General features: G+C 55.1%; 4 protein-coding genes across 7 annotated transcripts in view; 3 read left to right on the top strand and 1 right to left on the bottom strand.

Annotated features, from left to right (window-relative positions):
• The window catches only part of CACNA2D2 (calcium voltage-gated channel auxiliary subunit alpha2delta 2), a 138,379-nt gene extending 135,327 nt beyond the window's left edge, over positions 1–3,052 (top strand). The window contains exons 38-42 of the mRNA XM_049098208.1: positions 72–127; positions 289–415; positions 563–672; positions 772–854; positions 946–3,052. Of these exons, the coding sequence (XP_048954165.1) occupies positions 72–127; positions 289–415; positions 563–672; positions 772–854; positions 946–1,086 (517 nt within the window). The 3' untranslated portion in view covers positions 1,087–3,052. The remainder of the gene's footprint in view (positions 1–71; positions 128–288; positions 416–562; positions 673–771; positions 855–945) is intronic.
• A 2,334-nt stretch (positions 3,053–5,386) lies between these two features.
• On the top strand, positions 5,387–10,117 carry TMEM115 (transmembrane protein 115). Its single transcript, XM_025455954.3, has 2 exons — positions 5,387–6,704; positions 9,349–10,117. The coding sequence occupies exons 1-2, from the start codon at positions 5,854–5,856 to the stop codon at positions 9,551–9,553; spliced, it is 1,056 nt and encodes a 351-aa protein (XP_025311739.1). The 5' UTR covers positions 5,387–5,853; the 3' UTR covers positions 9,554–10,117.
• Positions 10,118–10,754: 637 nt separating this feature from the next.
• LOC112665828 (transmembrane reductase CYB561D2) lies at positions 10,755–14,897 on the bottom strand. Of its 3 annotated transcripts, none has more exons than XM_025455967.3 (4): positions 14,762–14,897; positions 12,748–12,899; positions 12,252–12,289; positions 10,755–11,582 (listed from the first exon to the last, which is right to left on the bottom strand). In XM_025455967.3, exons 2-4 carry the CDS (start codon positions 12,872–12,874, stop codon positions 11,079–11,081), a joined length of 669 nt encoding a protein of 222 aa, XP_025311752.1. In that variant the 5' UTR covers positions 12,875–12,899; positions 14,762–14,897; the 3' UTR covers positions 10,755–11,078. The 3 variants fall into 3 exon arrangements, with proteins under 3 accessions (XP_025311752.1, XP_025311750.1, XP_025311751.1); XM_025455965.3 differs by lacking the exon at positions 14,762–14,897 and adding an exon at positions 13,326–13,481; XM_025455966.3 differs by lacking the exon at positions 14,762–14,897 and adding an exon at positions 13,317–13,473.
• NPRL2 (NPR2 like, GATOR1 complex subunit) lies at positions 13,497–16,995 on the top strand. Of its 2 annotated transcripts, XM_025455951.3 has the most exons (11): positions 13,497–13,723; positions 14,273–14,364; positions 14,477–14,645; positions 14,785–14,893; positions 15,379–15,515; positions 15,602–15,699; positions 15,820–15,856; positions 15,975–16,068; positions 16,151–16,268; positions 16,550–16,692; positions 16,778–16,995. In XM_025455951.3, the coding sequence occupies exons 1-11, from the start codon at positions 13,646–13,648 to the stop codon at positions 16,843–16,845; spliced, it is 1,143 nt and encodes a 380-aa protein (XP_025311736.1). In that variant the 5' UTR covers positions 13,497–13,645; the 3' UTR covers positions 16,846–16,995. The 2 variants fall into 2 exon arrangements, with proteins under 2 accessions (XP_025311736.1, XP_025311738.1); XM_025455953.3 differs by lacking the exon at positions 15,820–15,856 and having other exon boundaries at positions 13,509–13,723; positions 15,602–15,673.
• Positions 16,996–17,374: the final 379 nt, after the last annotated feature.

The following is a 17,374-nucleotide window of genomic DNA, read 5'->3' on the forward strand; positions in this document are numbered from 1 at the left end:
CAGGAGGGCACAAGAGAAGTGGTGGCGCAGGGCACTGGTCTCTGGTGAGCACTCTCACTCATACCCTGCAGGTCCTTGTTCCAGCAGCTCCTCTATGGCCTCATCTATCACAGCTGGTTCCAGGCAGGTAGGTCGGGCTCTGGAGGCCCCACCTCGAACCTCCCCTCCCCAGTCTAAGTTCAGACGACACCCCGGCCAAGAGAGGGCGGGGCTTACGGCTGAGCGCGGCTGGGGCCGGAGAGCTGGCCAGGGTGTACGGGTGGGGCTTAGGCGCTCTGGGCCCCGCAGACTCCGCGGAGGCCGAGGGGAGCCCCGAGGCGCGCGAGAGCAGCTGCGTCATGAAACAGACTCAGTACTACTTCGGGTCGGTGAACGCCTCCTACAACGCCATCATCGACTGCGGAAACTGCTCCAGGTGCCCGCGGGGAGCCGGACCCGAGGACCCAATGGGGCCCCGCGGGGGCGGGCCGGGTGGGCGGGGCCTGCGGCGGGGAGGGGCGGGGCCTGCGGCGGGGAGGGGAGGGGCGAGCCCCAACGCCCCGCCTTTCCGTGCCGCCTGCAGGCTGTTCCACGCGCAGAGACTGACCAACACCAACCTTCTCTTCGTGGTGGCCGAGAAGCCGCTGTGCAGCCAGTGTGAGGCTGGCCGGCTGCTGCAGAAGGAGACACACTGTATCCTGCCCCCGCTGCTCCCCGCCGCCCGCGCCCCCTCCCGTCTCCCCGCGCCCCCTCCGTGCCCTGCCGCCTCCTTGACTCCCCACCCATGCCCAGCGGACGGCCCGGAGCAGTGTGAACTGGTGCAGAGACCGCGATACCGGAGAGGCCCGCACATCTGCTTTGACTACAACGCGACGGTGAGGAAGGGGCGGCGCACTTGACTTCCCCCCTCCCTTCCTCTCCCCTCCCCGCGCCGCCGGCCGACACGCTCCCTGCCTCTTCCCGCAGGAAGATACCTCAGACTGCGGCCGCGGAGCTTCCTTCCCGCCGTCGCTGGGCGTCCTGGTCTCCCTGCAGCTGCTGCTCCTCCTGGGCCTGCCTCCCCGGCCTCAGCCCCAAGTCCCCGCCCACGCCTCGCGCCGCCTCTGAGCGCCCCCCCTCCTGCCCCTCTCCAGGCTTCCCCGCCTCTCCCCTGCTCCCCTGCCCCACATACCCCGCCTTAGAGCCTCGCCTCCTCCCTCACTGAAGGACCTGAGCGGCCAGGCCCCAGGGTCTGAGCCTTGGAGTGGGGGGGTCCCAAAGGAGGGTGCCACAGGTCTTTGGCCCCCAAGCCACATCTCACCGCTGAACTGTCAAAGTGACCCCAGACCCCTTATTCCCAATGGACGTACCCACCCCTGAGGGCTGGGACAGGGAAGCCACAGTACTGGTGCCAAACCAGGCCTCCACTGCCCACCCTGCCCCAAGGCTCCCTTTGTGCGGGAGACCTAGGCCCTGCCCCAGCTGGACTCCTCTAACCTGGCCCTTATGCCCCACCCAGGAGCAAATCTGGATTCCCTGGGAATAATGAAGTTGAGATGGGCAGTTTGAGGCCTGTGCATCCCAGCTTCCATTCTAGCAGGAGAGAATTCGTGAGGCAGCCCCACAATGGGCACCTGCCCCTTTCAGGCCTACAGCCACCTTCCTCCAGCTGTGGGGGTGACAAGCCAGTGACTGACACTGGTTCAGACACAACCCCATACACACCTGGAGCCCTGAGGGCAGAAACTGGACTCACATTAGACATACCAAGGAGAACACACACACACACACACACAGACACACACACAAACACACATATACCATGGGGTGGGGGCGGGGGCTCACAAAGCCTTACACAGGGCATGGGGTCGGTGGGAGGGTTGGCATGTGCACACTTCATCTCCTGCTCACCACCCGCCTCTAATCTGACCTGCAGCCCAGCTGGTCCTCTGTCTCTAAAGCTGAATGTCAAACAGTGCCAAATGCTGGGGCAGAGGGTGAAGACCCCTCTGTCCCATCCTAGCCGCCAGTATCCCGGAAACGTCCCTCACCCCGCCAGGTGCTCATTGTAACCATTTCGCACTAGTGTCAGGCCCCCAGTGGGACCACATGCGACTGCCTGCACCTCTTGGCAGAGGAATCTTCACCAGACATTGCCCTTTGCCTTAGCCAGAGTGACATGATCACTCCTGGCTGGGCCATCCCATCCCCAATCTGGCCCTTACACACTCAGGCCTGTGCCTATTCCCTGTTTCTTCTCTCACACACACACACACACACACACACACACACACACCCTGCCCCCAATGGGGGGGGGCAGACTGCTCCTCCCTGCTGAATACACTTGCACACACATACACACATGTACACACTCTGTGCACACACAGAGGCTGGGCCCAGGCACATGTCTTTACACCTTTCATTCTGATCATTTCCCCCAAAGGCATCCCAGCCTGGGGGCAAGTGGGGGACTGAGGGCAGGGGGGCGTGGCCATGAGGTTCAGATGGACTGGGAGGAGGGGGGAGGGTGATGCATTAATTAATGGCTCCGTTAATTAATGTCATGTTGCTTGTTGCTTTCTCAGTGTGTGTGTATGGTCCATGCCCGCTGCTGGTGCCAGGGTGGGCACCCATGCTGTACACCCAGCCTAGATGCCAGCCATGTCTTGCGGGGGCGTGTGTGTAACTGTAGTGTAGTCAGGTGCTCAATGGAGAATATAAAAATAAAAAAGAATCAAACATATATAGAAAAATATCTATTTTAAGTTTAAAAAACAGGAAAACAGACAAACAATCCCCATCAGATAGTTGTCCAACCCCCAGCTGGGTCTGATCCTTCTCATCACCCACCCGACCTGGCTGCCCCCTCACCTCGGGCTCGGGGGATCTGTGGGGGACTGGGGGGCCATTTCCTTTTCTCTGCCCTTTTTTTTGGTTGTTGTTCTATTTTGTACAGACAAGTCAGAAAAACAACAGTGACAAAAAAGTCAAGAAACTTTGTAAAATATTGTGTGTGTGATTCCTTGTAAAATATTTTCAAATGGTTTATTACAGAAGATCAGTTATTAAATAATGTTCATATTTTCACTTCAAATGGTTCCCATCCACTGTGTCTGCCTGAGGGTGGGGATTGGGTAGCTTGAAGACAGGTAGGTGGCCATGAGCTCAAAGTCCCATCTACCACTCCGCTGGGAGTGAAGGCCGTTGCAACCCAGGTACCCAAGAGGGTATAGGTCATAATGCTTCTTAGGTTTCCAAAATGCCGGATCCTTGACATCCTTTGTCTCATATAATCTCAAAAGCCTCTGAGAAAAGCTGTCCTTAAAGGCCAGGATAGTGGAAGAAGACAGATGAGATTCAAGGTTAGGCAGGCATCTAGGCATCAGGTCAGACCACCAGGGCTTAACGGGCAGGTCATCCACTTGGAGCAATGAGTTAGTACCTGGCCCAAGTCCAGGACCTGGTGCTTGAGGGCCCCATCCTGCTGTCCAGAGGAGGCCAGGGTCTGGCCCACCCACTAGCATGACCATGGCTCCTTTCCAGCCCAGGGGAGGCTTAAGACCCAGTGCTCTTGACTGCTGTTGCTCATACTAGAACCCAAAACGGAGTCTGTTTCGGTGAATCCTCTCAGACCTTCCTCTGGCCTGCCCGTGTCCATTTTAATCCCAACTCTCTAAATAACCCTAGTCCATGTGACCCCTCACGCTCTTTTCAAGGAGAGAAACTAGTAACCACCAAGTGTAAAGGTTTCCCAGTACTACTGATGTTCACTCTCTTATGATGCACACTTTGCACTCACCCAGTAAGCAGCCAACTTACAACCTTAGAGTTGGGTACTAGTTTATCTCCATACTGCAGATAGACAAAGTGAGACTTGGGAGAAATCCTCTCCCCCCACTGGAGAGGAGGGCAAGAAATCAGCAAAGGCTTCGGAGAGGAGGTGACCTGTGGCTGGGGGGCCTTAGATACTAAATAAATGGAGGAGGGCATTCCAGTCCTTAGCAAAGACATCCTTCCTCATTCCCCTCCATGAGTTGGCCACAGAGCAATGCCTAACTAGTAACCTGAGAGAGCTCCATGCCTTGCAACAGCGCTGGGTCCTGGGGTAGGCTTGCTAGATAAAATGTAGAACATCCAGTCAAATTTGGATTCAGATAAACAACAAATATTTTTTAGTATGTCTCCAATATTGCATGACACATAACTATACTAAAAAGACTGGGGCCATGCTTACACTAAAAAACTATTCATTTATATGAAACTCAAATTTGACTGAACACCCTGTATTTTGTATATGTGCTGCCGAAGCAAGCACAAACACCCTGTATTTTGATTTGCCAAATCTGGCAACTCTACCCTGGTGGCAGCCAGTGAGAACCTAGACCCCAAAGAAACGGGTGTCAACACCGTTTGTAACCTGGAAGCCTATGTGTGCAGTTGTGACTGAGATCAGTGGCTTAAAGGAAGGGGCTCTGCACTTTAAACATGTGCTTTGACATATAATTATTTTAATTATATGCACATTTTTAAAAAGTAACTCAATACACCAAAAAAAAAAAAAAAAAAAAAAAAAAAAACCGTGAACAGGATACAACCTGCAGGAAGCCACCGATGCAGTAAAGTGGAGGCCCAGGGACACCCTGGCCCAAGTCTGTAGTGACCCCTCTTCCTCAGGGCCAGAGATGAGAAATCTGTAGTGGGGAAGAGAGTCACTAAAAGCAGCCCACGCAGCCTTGCCTCTTTGGGGGCAGGAGGCCTGCGTCCGAGGCGCAGCTCCACCACACTTGTAACAAGGTTAGCCTGGCCAACACACTCACTGAGCACCCAGGCTGGACTGGCATTTTACACCACAATCCCCTTGAACGCTCGCTCATCTCCATTTTACGGTCCAAGAAATTGAGGAATTTGGCCAGTGTCACAGAGCCGCCAAATGGCAGAGCAAGAATTCCAACATGTGTCAGGTCCCATACACTCATACAACCTGGGTCAGGCGCACACGAGACTGCGGAAATTTCGGGAGTTCTCGCACCCTGGTAGGCACACCAAGACCGCCTACATTCTTACCTACACGCCTGTCCACAAAACACACTCAGATGTACTCAGATGTACCAGGAAATTCAGCAAGCGCGTGTCTGCAGTTGCGCAGCCGCGCGGGGACCCGCAGCTTTCCCGAGGTTAACGAAGCCGGTTCACTCCTCTCCGCCTCCGGGCAACCAGACGAAACGGTCTGGAGAACTACAACTCCCCAGCACACCCTTCTCTTCCCAACCGGAACGGCCGGAGCGCACAGCTTCCTGGAACTTGTAGTTTTACGCAGAACCCTGACTTCCGCTCGTGCCCGGCTTCCGCCCAGGACTCGGTGTCCCAGCATGCCGTGGAACCGGAAGGGTATCCCGCAGCTGCCCGAGGCGCGCAGGCGCAGCAGTGCTGTTTGTCGGCGCCTGGGAAGGGAGGGGGTACGCTCGCAGCCAAGACCAAGACCGAGGCCGAGCCGGAGCTGACAAGATTTGACCGGGGCCCGGAACTAGGCTCCATCCCCGCGCAGACCGCAGGGCTCTCGAGTGGATGGAATAGGCCGAGCCCTGAGATCAACGCCCGCCCGGTCAGCTTGGCGCGGGGCCCACAGGGTGGGCAGGCCGGCCGGCAGGCGTGCCGAAGCCTCCCAGGGCCTTCGCTCGGGTCCCCGGCGAGGGGCCTAGGTCCCGGGCCCTCTAACAGGCCCCGCTTGGCCCTTTTGGACCGGAGCCAACCCGACCAGAAGTGGAGTCTCCACCGGGGCCATAGGCCAGTGACTAGGCTAGGCGCGGGCCTCCCGTCGGGGCCGGACTGGGACGAGGCCCCGGGGAGGCCCCTAACACACTAGACCCTTCCCTCAGGCCGACGCCCTTCGGGAAGATGCAGCGCGCCCTACCGGGCGCCCGCCAGCACTTGGGGGCCATCCTGGCCAGCGCCAGCGTGGTGGTAAAGACCCTGTGCGCGGCAGTACTCTTCCTCTATCTGCTGTCCTTTGCCGTGGACACGGGCTGCCTGGCGGTCACCCCAGGCTACCTCTTTCCGCCCAATTTCTGGATCTGGACTCTGGCCACCCATGGGCTGATGGAACAGCACGTGTGGGATGTGGCCATCAGCCTGGCCACAGTGGTGGTGGCTGGACGTTTGCTGGAGCCCCTCTGGGGGGCCCTGGAGCTGCTCATCTTCTTCTCAGTGGTGAACGTGTCTGTGGGGCTGCTGGGGGCCTTCGCCTACCTCCTCACCTACATGGCTTCCTTCAACTTGGTCTACCTTTTCACTATCCGCATCCACGGAGCCCTGGGCTTCCTAGGTGGTGTCCTGGTGGCACTCAAGCAAACCATGGGGGACTGCGTGGTCCTGCGTGTGCCGCAGGTGCGCGTCAGCGTGGTGCCCATGCTGCTTTTGGGGCTGCTGCTGCTGCTGCGGCTGGCCACGCTGCTCCAGAGCCCAGCGCTGGCCTCCTATGGCTTTGGGCTGCTCTCCAGCTGGGTGTATCTTCGCTTCTACCAGCGCCATAGCCGAGGCCGAGGGGATATGGCTGACCACTTTGCTTTTGCCACCTTCTTTCCTGAGATCCTGCAGCCTGTGGTGGGGCTGTTGGCGAACTTGGTGCACGGCCTCCTGGTGAAGGTAAAGATATGCCAGAAGACAGTGAAGCGCTATGATGTAGGTGCCCCATCTTCCATCACCATCAGCCTCCCAGGCACAGACCCTCAAGACGCAGAGCGGAGAAGGTACTGTGGAGTCTTCCAAAACCTTACTGAGCTAAGAGACTTTTTATTGATCAAGTCCCATTCCATCTGTTGTGCTTGCTGTGTGTTGACTGGCAGCCAAGGGTCAGGTGTTGGGGCAGCCTCAGGAGATAAAATCTGGTTTGTGGCCTTGAGAAACTCGGCATTTACATGCTGGGCTCCAGTAGTGCTTTCCTACATTAGAGTGAAATTTGCCTTTCTCACCACTCAGACAGCTTAATAAGTCCTAAGAGATGCCCAGTTTCCTTTGATACTGTGTGAGGGGCTAATGGACAGCCAGATACACATAATCCTGGCATTGTCTCAGAATCTTGGAATCCTAGACACTGGTCCTGTGGGAGCCAGAAACAATCTACTGGTCCTATATCCCCAGTGAGAGAGAGACAGACAAGGAGACCTTCTTTATGAGGCAGTCTGGGCCACCCCAAATTCAAAATGCTGAACCATATCCTCTTCCTGGGTCTTAATTCAGATGCTGTGCTTCTCTGCCACGTATTTGAGAGGGAACCTTGGGGGTATTACTAGATTTACCACTCTGTCCTTTCAGCATGTATGTGACACCAAACCCAGGGGACAGCCCATGTGACCCACCAAGGGAGCCTGCTGACCACACAGGGAGTGGAGACGATTGTTTTCATTACCTGTAAACTAAGCCATCTGCACCATCTGGAGTCCCAGCTGAATTATTCACTGGATGCACCTTGGACAGGGCAGGGCAGATCTTTTTTAATCCAATCCTCTCTCTCTCTCTCTCTCTCTCTCTCTCTCCTCTCTCTCTCTCTCTCTCTCTCTCTCTCTCTCTCCCCCCCCCTCCTTCCCCCCTCCCTCTGTCCCTCTCTCCCAGGTCCATACTCACCAGAGTTGTCACTACTCCGTTTCCAACATTATCGCTGAGGGGTATTTTGAGGCAGTTACTTTAGTAGCAAAATCTGGAGCAGGCTCTGTTCCTACTTTCTGGTTTGTCAAAGGCTTCTACTTTTGCTCACCTGTGAAATGGATTCTTGGCAGGCAGCTTTATGAATTAAGCTGAAAGGTTATCCCTGTGCTTACTCTCCGCTGGGCGGTGGAGTAGAGCATGAGACACACCCCTTTCTTGAAGGAGTTTCCAGCTGGGGAAGGGCCACAGATTACTACTGCCTAAAGTGGTGGGTGTTGAAAAGCACACAAAGCATGCTGCAGGTCAGTATGTGGGCCCTATGGTGTCTCTGTAGCTGATGAATCGTAAAGACTGAGCTCTATCTTCACTTTATCCAGTGGAGACGTAGGACCAAGAGGGCTAGACCTGATAGAAACTGAGCTGTCCTCAGAGCTCTGCAGCTCCCAGTGGTGACTCCTCCTTTAGTGAGTCTTGGATTGCTAGAGTTGGCTGGAAATTCAAAACACCTCTGCTTTGGCCCAAGAAATGGCAGACCGGGGTACAGAAGGTTGTCAGGGAGCAGGTTCTTGACACAGCCTTGTGGTTGTTACTTCTCCAACCAGTTGGGCATCTGGCAGCATGCCATGCCCAAGCCCAAAGGGCTATTAGTAATGGGAGGCAGGGTTTCCTATCTTTGACCGTTGTGAGAAAGTTATTAGTATGCCACTGTCTCTCCATTTTAGCAGGCTTTAGAGAGAATTGCAAGGCAGTCTCCAAGATGGGAGCCTGGGTAGCATGGGGAAGAACCGTCCTTTCTGTGCCAATTTGCCATGTGTCAGGCTGGAGCACACGGTGGAATTGTGCTAGGGTTTTCTGTGCCCATGTTCTTGTTGCCTTTCCTGTCATGTTTCCTGACACGTTGGAGGCTTTGCTTCTCTGTTGGAATTTAGAAGGCTATTATAGGCTGTCCCCCATACCTACAGCACAGACAGGGTGAGACATCAGGGTTCCACAGTAACCACTGTTGGAAGTATTACCTGGCAGCATGGGCATTCCACCTCCTGGGTAGGGTCACATGCACACATGTATACCTTCCAGTCAACTTTCCCACCTCCCCTCAAAGTGAGGTCCAAAAGGGTTTGTCCATTGGAACCAGTAGGCTCTGGCTTGTGTTCTATACACATACGTTGTTCCTCCTCTTTTCTCCAAGCACTTGGTATGTTCCTGCTCTAACACGGGTCCTGGTGGCTTTGGGGTAGGAGAACATTAGTCAGGAAGGATGGGCTGACCTAAGTTGGCCCTGCTTCCCAGATTGAGATCCAACATAGGTGCTTGAGTTCCAGCATTCCCCTTCAACCCTTGCCAAGAGACTCAAAACACACCTAACAAGGAGAGAAAGAAGTAATAACCCTCTCCTTGGATGTGATGCTAGTGTCCACATCCAAGTGACTTACCCTTCCACCCATCTTCCTTGGGTTACCAGCTTTGTCCATGCTTAGGCACCACCCTTAGAATCATTCCTGAGCCTGGCCTGCTGGGCAGTCTGCCAGACACCCTACTGGCCTTCTCAGCCTGGAATTGCCCTATGAAGAGAAGGCTCTATATAGCCTTTGAATCCTCCTTCTGATGGCAGATTGGGCCCTGTCCAGTCCCTGCACAGGATTCTGAGAGAAGTCTGGGTGGTAGGAGGAGTCAGCTTCATGGGGAAATGTATAGGGCATGAGCCAAATCCAAACCCAAAGTGACTTGTCATCTTTCCTCTGGCTCCAGGCAACTGGCCCTGAAGGCCCTCAATGAGCGGCTGAAGAGAGTGGAGGACCAGTCCGTCTGGCCTAGCATGGATGACGATGAAGAGGAGGCAGGGGCCAAGGTGGATAGCCCCCTACCCTCAGACAAGGCCCCCACACTCCCAGGGAAGGCGGCTGCCCCAGAATCCAGCCTGATCACCTTCGAGGCAGCTCCCCCGAAGCTGTAACTCCAGACCACCTTGAGTATAGCACCTCCTCTCCCAAGCCCCCCTTGACACCTCTCAGCTACTCCAGGGCACTGACTGCTCTGAGGAGAGGGAAGAAGGCCTGCTGGGGGTTTCCACAGCCTTCTGCTATTTCTCGCCAACACTACCCGGGACTCTTGCTATCTGGTTCCAACTCCAGACAACCACTATGCCAGGCATCAGACAGCCCAGGCCATCTGAGGTAAGACTGTACCTCAGCAGAGAGCCCCAGGCAAGTGGCTGCAGGGACACCGGTGCCACAGCTCCTGGGCCAACCCTTATGCCTCATACTGGTTGCCAAGAGCCCTGAGCCAAGGCAAGGATTTGCCAAAAACATTCTGGGGGTCCAGCCAGCGCAGGGCTGCAATTCCCTGCCCACTCTCAGAAAGACTATGTTCATGTGAAGATTTCTGATTCCCTCTGCTGTGGTGGCTACGGCTGCTTCTGGGCCAGAAGAGCCACAGCTCCCAAGTATTTTCTACAGGACCACTTGAGTGGGCAGCCATGCCCAGCCTCGCAGTATCAATAAAGCAGTTCTTTGAGGTATGGCTCCTGAGCTCTGTCAGACCACCTCATGCAGCCCCCTCATCATGTTCAACTACAAAGTTAGGGACTTTACTCTAGGTTCTAGGGCTTGGTCTCCATGGCAACTCCAGCTCAATAAGAAGCCTATTGCCCCCACTCCCCCTACCACCACATGCCCACCATTAAATAACCTTCCCAGAGCTATCACTTCAGATCCCTACTCATTTTCTCTCCCTGATTCCCAGTCAGGAAGGCCCTGCCCAGATCTGATGATTGAGGGCCCCTCTATCCTAAAGAGCTGTTATTGATGGCTCACGCCAAAAACAGAGTGCTCAGTGCTTGACGCCTATGGAAATAGCCCATCCCCACCTCCGTATCTTATCGTTGTCCACATCTAACCACCACAGTCTAGAGATGCCAGCACAGTGGGCAGCTGGGAGACTGAAGGGACACACAGCTGTACCATTCACAGCTATAGCTCTAGGGCCCTGGTGGCAGAGGCCACTCAGCAGCCAGATCCTGGGAGCTTGCGTGCTGGGAGAGCTTCAGCCCCTCAGTGAGTGGTCAGGGACAGGGCTCCCCATCCTGCCCAGCTGCATGTTTTTTCATGCATTAGCAAGAACTATCCCCAACTCTAAGCTATTCCTCCCATCCAGTCTTTTCAGTCATTCTTTTTTATTTTTTTTTCTCTCCTGTAATTTCTGGACATACCAGTACAAGTACGAGTTGAGTTGCTGGGGAAGTAGCCTTGCAACCCCAATTTCATCCAGACACATCATCTGTAAGCTCCTCTGGGACAGTACAGAAGGAAAGGGGAAGCACTCCAGGATGAGGAGCAACCAAAAATGTCACACACAAGACTCCTACTCTAGACTGCCCCAGTGCCTGAGGTGTCCCCATAACTTAGCTGAAAGAGTCCAGGAGGTTCCAGCCCCAGCTACTACACTGAGAGGCAAATCCAGGCTTCTAGGCTGGGAAGAGCTCACGGCTGGATCCTTTTGCGGTACAGGTAGGCATTGCTCACCTGATTCATGATGACCAAGCTGGTAATGACAGGGCAGAGCACAGCCAGATACCAGACCCCACCAGTGACCGTGGCAGTGAACCACAGTGAACACATGCCCAACAAAAGGCTGGCAGCGCCCAAAAGGTAGCCTACTAGCCCAGAAGTGGCATGGTATAGCTTGAGCTTAGCCAGGGGCCATCGGGGTAGCAGTTTAGGGTAGAGCAGCCCCACCCCACCTGAGCATTGCAACCCCGCCCATAGCACAGCTATCAGCCCTGCCCGCCCATGCCACGTGGCCAGGTGGGCTTTGCCAAGCTGTTCCTTGTGGAGGATGACAAGACCTAGGCCCAGCAGTGCACACAGCAGGGCCAGCAGCTGCAGAACCCAGTGGCAGCGTGCTCGGCCCTTCCGTGAGAGGGAGCGCAGCAGCGAACTCTCAGGAGAGAACACCAGCAGTGCTTCAGTCATCAGGAAAGAGAACTGGGGAGATAGGGATGGGAAACGAAGTTAGGGTGCTGCTCAGCAGAAGAAAAAAAGAGATTTAGATAACTTTCTAAACTGCCAGTCATTCTGGGCAAAGTTCACCTCTTCATTCTCTCCCCAATGACAAGAGTATCCATTGGGTGGGGCAGGAGTGAGGAACTTCATCAGGGACAGAACATCTGCCCCAAAAAACTGGCAAGAGGTATGCACCTCTCCACACTCCTTCCTAGGTGGTATTTTGAAATGTCATCTCTGCTATATTACCCAGCAAACACAAGGTTTGAGATGTGGCAGTTATAAACTGATTCACAAGCTTTGTTTCCTTGAATGGAGCTAGATAAAATTTCTTGGCAAGAGCTGGCCACAGGGGTGCACTGTTTCAGGGAAAATTAGATGCATCGCTATTAAGTTAAGGTAAAAGGGAACACAGGTACACTCAAATGCATTTTCTAAGCTTCCTGCCTGAAGATAGGTGAAAATTTGCTTAGACAAATTTGCCCTGGGTTTTGAACACTACAGTTCCAGTCTGGGATATATACCATGGGCAGGAGTTGGAGCATGCAACTTTTCCAATCCCACATTCCATCCCTCCAAAGACCTGTCAGGGCCACCCCTGGTACCTATGCTCCCTCCCACCCCTAAGAGCTGGCCAGGCCCACTACTTACAGCCAAAGACATAAGTGTGGGGTGCCAGGAGAACAGACCTGGAATGAAAAGGAGGTTTGTTTTGTGAGGCTGAGGCAAGAAGAACCCAGCCACACCAATCCCTACAGGGTGAGGAAAATGAGCCACCCATCATCCAAGGAAGTGCTGCCAAAATGCTAGCCCCCTCTTACTGCAACAAGCTCACCCCCTACTTATCCTTGCTTCCTGGTCCCTCCCTGGAGCAGAGGCCATCCTTTGCCACTCTGGCAGTCCTCCCTCCTTGTAGCACTTCACAAAAGGTAGCCAAGTGGAGCACCAAGACCAGAGAAGCCAGGTACCTTGGCCAAACTGGTAGAGCCCCCAACACTCACCTCCTCCCCACTTATCCCTCCAGCATAGGATGTCGCCCAACCAGCCAAGCCTTTCCCAGGTGTCAGGCCCAAGGCTTCCTATTGCTCCTGCTCCCCAAGAGAAGGAGCACTTTCCTTTCCAGAAGTCAACTATGAATTCTACTTACTGGAGCCAGGCCTGGCAAGCACAGCCACAAAGATGGTAAAACCCAGGGCCACAAGGTGGGCAGCAGCCCCAGAGGCAGTGCGCAGAGCTCTGTAGATGTGCGACTCCGTCTCCACAGAAAGAGCCATGGTCAACCAGGCCAGTGACTGTAGCCTGAAAGCATAGTAGAATGAGCAAGGGTCTGAGGTGCCTGCTGTCCACTCCTCACTGGAGCAAGGGATGCAGGGCAGGAATGCCACGCTCTTCCAAGAAGTAAGGTAGGAAGGGACAGTACCAACACGGGTACCAGAAATAGTCGAGGACTGGCAGCGTGGCAGCGTGTACCCGCATCTGAACTGGCTGGCACTGATCACTGGCCCACCTTCCAGGTAGGATGCGCAAGGCCATGTAATAGACTACAAATCCCAGCGTGCATCATGCCGTCGCCGCGCGGAAGCGGCAGCTAGAAGAGCGTGAAGCACTACGGTCTTTGTAGTTCCCATCTGCGTATCATAGTACAGCCTGAATCCCTTCGCGCACTAGTCTCCCCACGTGCTGCTGGCATGCTGCCCCTACACGCTAGGGACTCGCCTGCCTCACCCGCAGCGCTGACCCGACGCGGTGGCTTCTTCCCGAGAAAGCGGGGTACCCGGGGCCCTGCCGTGCGAGCCGCCGCTCCGTCGCGGAGCCGCTTCACTTCCGGGTGCGACGTCTACCCAGCCGGGACTTCCTGAGACGAGCGCCTCCACGCCCAGCCACACCGCTCAGTCGAGCTGCGCAGGCGCTGTTAAGCACACAGCTTAACGGGTGTGAGTGCGCAGGCGTGCGTGATCTGGAGCTCCAGGCCTGCGGGCTGATTCCGACGGGTGTTCACAGGGGTCCGGGCGCCAGGGGCTGCACACCTGGGCCCTGCCAGCACCATGGGCAGCGGTTGCCGCATCGAATGCATATTCTTCAGCGAGTTCCATCCCACGCTGGGACCCAAAATCACCTATCAGGTGCCATTCGGGCTCTCAGGGCCGGGGGCAGGGAGGGGAGGGGGGCGGTGGAAGAGGGACGCTCTCGGGAGCTCAGCAAGCTTCCTGGAAGCGGTGGATTCCCGTGCCCGGTGCTGCACGCAGGCATACCACTTCTTCATTCGCAGAGAATCGTGACCGAGAGGATACTCAGACCCAAGTCCCAGACTCCCGTGTTGATGGGGCAGACAAACAATCCCATAGGCAGTGATTGTGGGAAGTCGGACTGTGGGGAGGTGCCAGGTCCAAGAGAGGCGGGGGCGCGCAGTCCAATAGTATTCCTGGATGCTTAGGAACTTAGGTGAAGGAGAGAGTGTGCCAGGTAGGGGAAGCAGCATATGCAAAGCCAGGAAGCAGGTAAGAACATGGCAAGTGTTTGGAAACACAAAGGAGGAGTAGGTCTGGGTGGATGGGAGAGAGGAGAAATAATGGACAAGAGGGCTTAGGCCTTGGGGATCTCCTACTGTACTCTGCTTAGTCCCAGGGTCCACTGAGGGGCCTCTTGCCACTCCCCCACTCCCTCACCCCCAGGTCCCTGAAGACTTCATCTCCAGGGAGCTGTTTGACACAGTCCAGGTGTACATCATCACCAAGCCAGAGCTGCAGAACAAACTCATCACTGTGTGAGGCCCTAACGGGGAAGGGGGGGGGGGATGTCCCAGGAGAAGTGAACAAGCTTGGGTCAAGAGGAGCCTGACTCTGTACCCACCTCTCCCCCCTCCCCCCCCCATCCAGCACAGCCATGGACAAGAAACTGATTGGCTGCCCTGTGTGCATTGAACACAAGAAGTACAGCCGCAATGCCCTGCTTTTCAACCTAGGCTTTGTGTGTGATGCCCAGGCCAAGACCTGTGCCCTCGAGCCCATCGTCAAAAAGCTGGCTGGCTACCTGACCACACTGGAGGTCTGCAACAGAATGGGCTTGAGTGGATGGGCAGGCAGACAAATGTTTCCAAAGCCCTACAGACCTAGGTATCTGCCAGGGCAGGATGCCAGCCAGGGGTCCCAGGGTATACCCACCATCTTGTCCATGCTCCATCCAGCTAGAGAGCAGCTTCGTGTCAACAGAGGAGAGCAAGCAGAAATTGGTGCCCATCATGACCATCTTGCTGGAGGAGCTAAATGCCTCAGGCCGGTGCACTCTGCCAATCGGTATGACCCAGCCTTTACCAAGGAGAACAGAAGGGTAGAAGAGGGATAGGAACATGGCAAGGGAAGGCAAGCCCAGCCATGGACAAGATTCATGAACAAATTGATGGCTAATAAATAGCCATGAGCTGGGTTGATGATGTCCAGAGTCCAGTGCATGTTGGGATTTGGGATATAGAGGCCAGCAGAGAGCTGTCTATGCTCCTTTGGCATGTTCCTGTTCCTCTCTGGACCTGTCTTTTGCTCCATAAAAAAGGAAGATTGGGGGTGTCTGGCTGGCTCAGTCAGTAGAGCATGTGAGTCTTGATCTTGAGGTTGTGAGTTCAAGCCCCACGTTGGACGCAGAGCTTACTTAAGAAGTGGGGGGTGGGGGAGATCGGCCCTACCCAGGGCCACCCATCTGCTTCAAGGGTTGCTGGGAGGACTGAAGGGTAATTGAGGGCCTCTTGAAAGAGATGACACTGAAGATATGGGTGGGGCCCCTACAGATGAATCCAACACCATCCACTTGAAGGTGATTGAGCAGCGGCCTGACCCTCCTGTGGCGCAGGAGTATGATGTGCCTGTCTTTACCAAGGACAAGGAAGATTTCTTCAACTCACAATGGGACCTCACCACACAACAGGTGAGCTGTCCCTCCCTGGGTATCATCACCTAGGGGTGGCCACAGCTCTGGCCTCATCCCACCTCTACTGATCCTGCCCTGCCCAGATCCTGCCCTACATTGATGGTTTCCGCCATGTCCAGAAGATCTCAGCTGAGGCAGATGTGGAGCTAAACCTGGTGCGCATCGCCATCCAGAACTTGTTGTGAGTAGGGCAACAGCCACACTCAGGACAGAGCTGCTAGCCAGGGAAGAGCCCCAGGACACTGAGTGTGTGGGGTGGGAAGGCATGACCCTCAGAAGCTGAGCACACTATCTCCCCCAGGTATTATGGAGTTGTGACACTGGTGTCCATCCTCCAGGTAGGTGAGTCTAGGCTTTGGTTAAGGGGAGAATGAATCATGTGGCTTGGCCAGACTAGGGCTATGTCAGATTTCCAAGCCCCTCACTCAGGCCCCTGTGCCTCCTGCTACCCTCCAGTATTCCAATGTGTACTGCCCAACACCGAAGGTCCAGGACCTGGTAGATGACAAGTCCCTGCAAGAGGCATGTTTATCCTATGTGACCAAACAAGGTAGTAGTGGGCTCTGGGGGAGGCCATGGCGGGGCGGGGGGCGGGCAGAGCCACCTACAGAGCTGACCCCTGGTACCCATAGGGCACAAGAGGGCCAGCCTTCGGGATGTGTTCCAGCTGTATTGCAGCTTGAGCCCTGGCACTACTGTGAGAGACCTCATTGGCCGCCACCCCCAGCAGCTGCAGCGTGTTGATGAACGGTCAGAAGGGGATTCCCAGGGTCATGAGGGGTTTACCTAAAAGCATATACACTCTGTATGTCTCTGGAGCCTTGGGTTAGAGAGGAAGCAGGAGATTCCCAGTGAGCAGAATCATGTGGCACTACTAGTCTAGGCAGGCTTTCCAAAACCCCAGGCTTTGGGTTTGGAAGGCAGTCTGGTCATTGAGACAAAATCTGAGGGGAGACTGCAGAAAAGGGTTGGCTTGGCTGGAGGAAGGCCCAGCCAGGGCATCACTCTTCTCTCCCTCAACCCCACCCCAGAAAGCTGATCCAGTTTGGGCTTATGAAGAACCTCATCCGCCGACTACAGAAGTATCCCGTGCGGGTGTCTCGGGAGGAGCGGAGCCACCCTGCCCGGCTTTACACAGGCTGCCACAGCTATGATGAGATCTGTTGCAAGACAGGTGGAGGCAGACATTGCAGCTGGGGTGGGGTCAGGGCAGGTGGCCAAGGCAAGACTGCTCATCTCACCTGCACTGTCCCAAACAGGCATGAGCTACCACGAGCTTGATGAACGGCTGGAAAATGACCCCAATATCATCATCTGCTGGAAGTGAGGCTGGTGGGGGCTAAACTAGGCACACGACTGTGGCTGCTTTCGTCCTGCAAAGCGCTGTCTGGTGCATGAGGGCTAGACCCGTAGACTAGTCCGTATTGTCTCAGGGGTGACCCTCAGTTCTGTAAATAAAAGCATCTGTTTCAACCTACCTTTATTGAGTATCGCCTCTGAACCAGCCACCTGAGAACTGGCAGTGAAATAGCTGTGGTCCTGGCCCACTGCTGCGCCATCTGGTGGCAGGACTAACTATGGACAAATGTGTCCACTAATTAGGAACTGAAATAAACAGCCAGAAAGGAACAATCAGGTAGCTGTGATCAAGAATGGGGTGGGGTGGGAGCTGAAGCTGTTCTGGATTAAATAAGCAAGGAAGGCCTCCCTGAGGTGACTTGAACTGAGGCTTGATGGAGGAAGAGTATTCCAGGTTGGGGTAACAGGTGCAAAAGCCCCAAAGCAAAAACAGCTTTAGGATGTATGAGGAACTCCAGAGAGGCCCACAAGGCTGGAACATAAGAGGCAATGGGGAG

This window comes from Canis lupus, chromosome 20 (assembly GCF_003254725.2).
Source record: "Canis lupus dingo isolate Sandy chromosome 20, ASM325472v2, whole genome shotgun sequence".
NCBI classification, from domain to species: domain Eukaryota; kingdom Metazoa; phylum Chordata; class Mammalia; order Carnivora; family Canidae; genus Canis; species Canis lupus.

Bases quoted from the DNA above. Each gene is read 5' to 3' on its own strand.
- TMEM115 (XM_025455954.3), top strand. From the start codon at position 5,854: ATGCAGCGCGCCCTACCGGGCGCCCGCCAGCACTTGGGGGCCATCCTG. The intron at 6,705-9,348 runs GTACTGTGGAGT...CTCTGGCTCCAG, and splicing joins CAAGACGCAGAGCGGAGAAG to GCAACTGGCCCTGAAGGCCC.
- LOC112665828 (XM_025455967.3), bottom strand. From the start codon at position 12,874: ATGGCTCTTTCTGTGGAGACGGAGTCGCACATCTACAGAGCTCTGCGC. The intron at 12,290-12,747 runs GTAAGTAGAATT...TTTTCATTCCAG, and splicing joins GCTTGCCAGGCCTGGCTCCA to GTCTGTTCTCCTGGCACCCC. The intron at 11,583-12,251 runs GTAAGTAGTGGG...CTATCTCCCCAG, and splicing joins CCACACTTATGTCTTTGGCT to TTCTCTTTCCTGATGACTGA.
- NPRL2 (XM_025455951.3), top strand. From the start codon at position 13,646: ATGGGCAGCGGTTGCCGCATCGAATGCATATTCTTCAGCGAGTTCCAT. The intron at 14,646-14,784 runs GTCTGCAACAGA...TGCTCCATCCAG, and splicing joins GCTACCTGACCACACTGGAG to CTAGAGAGCAGCTTCGTGTC. The intron at 15,516-15,601 runs GTGAGCTGTCCC...TGCCCTGCCCAG, and splicing joins GGGACCTCACCACACAACAG to ATCCTGCCCTACATTGATGG.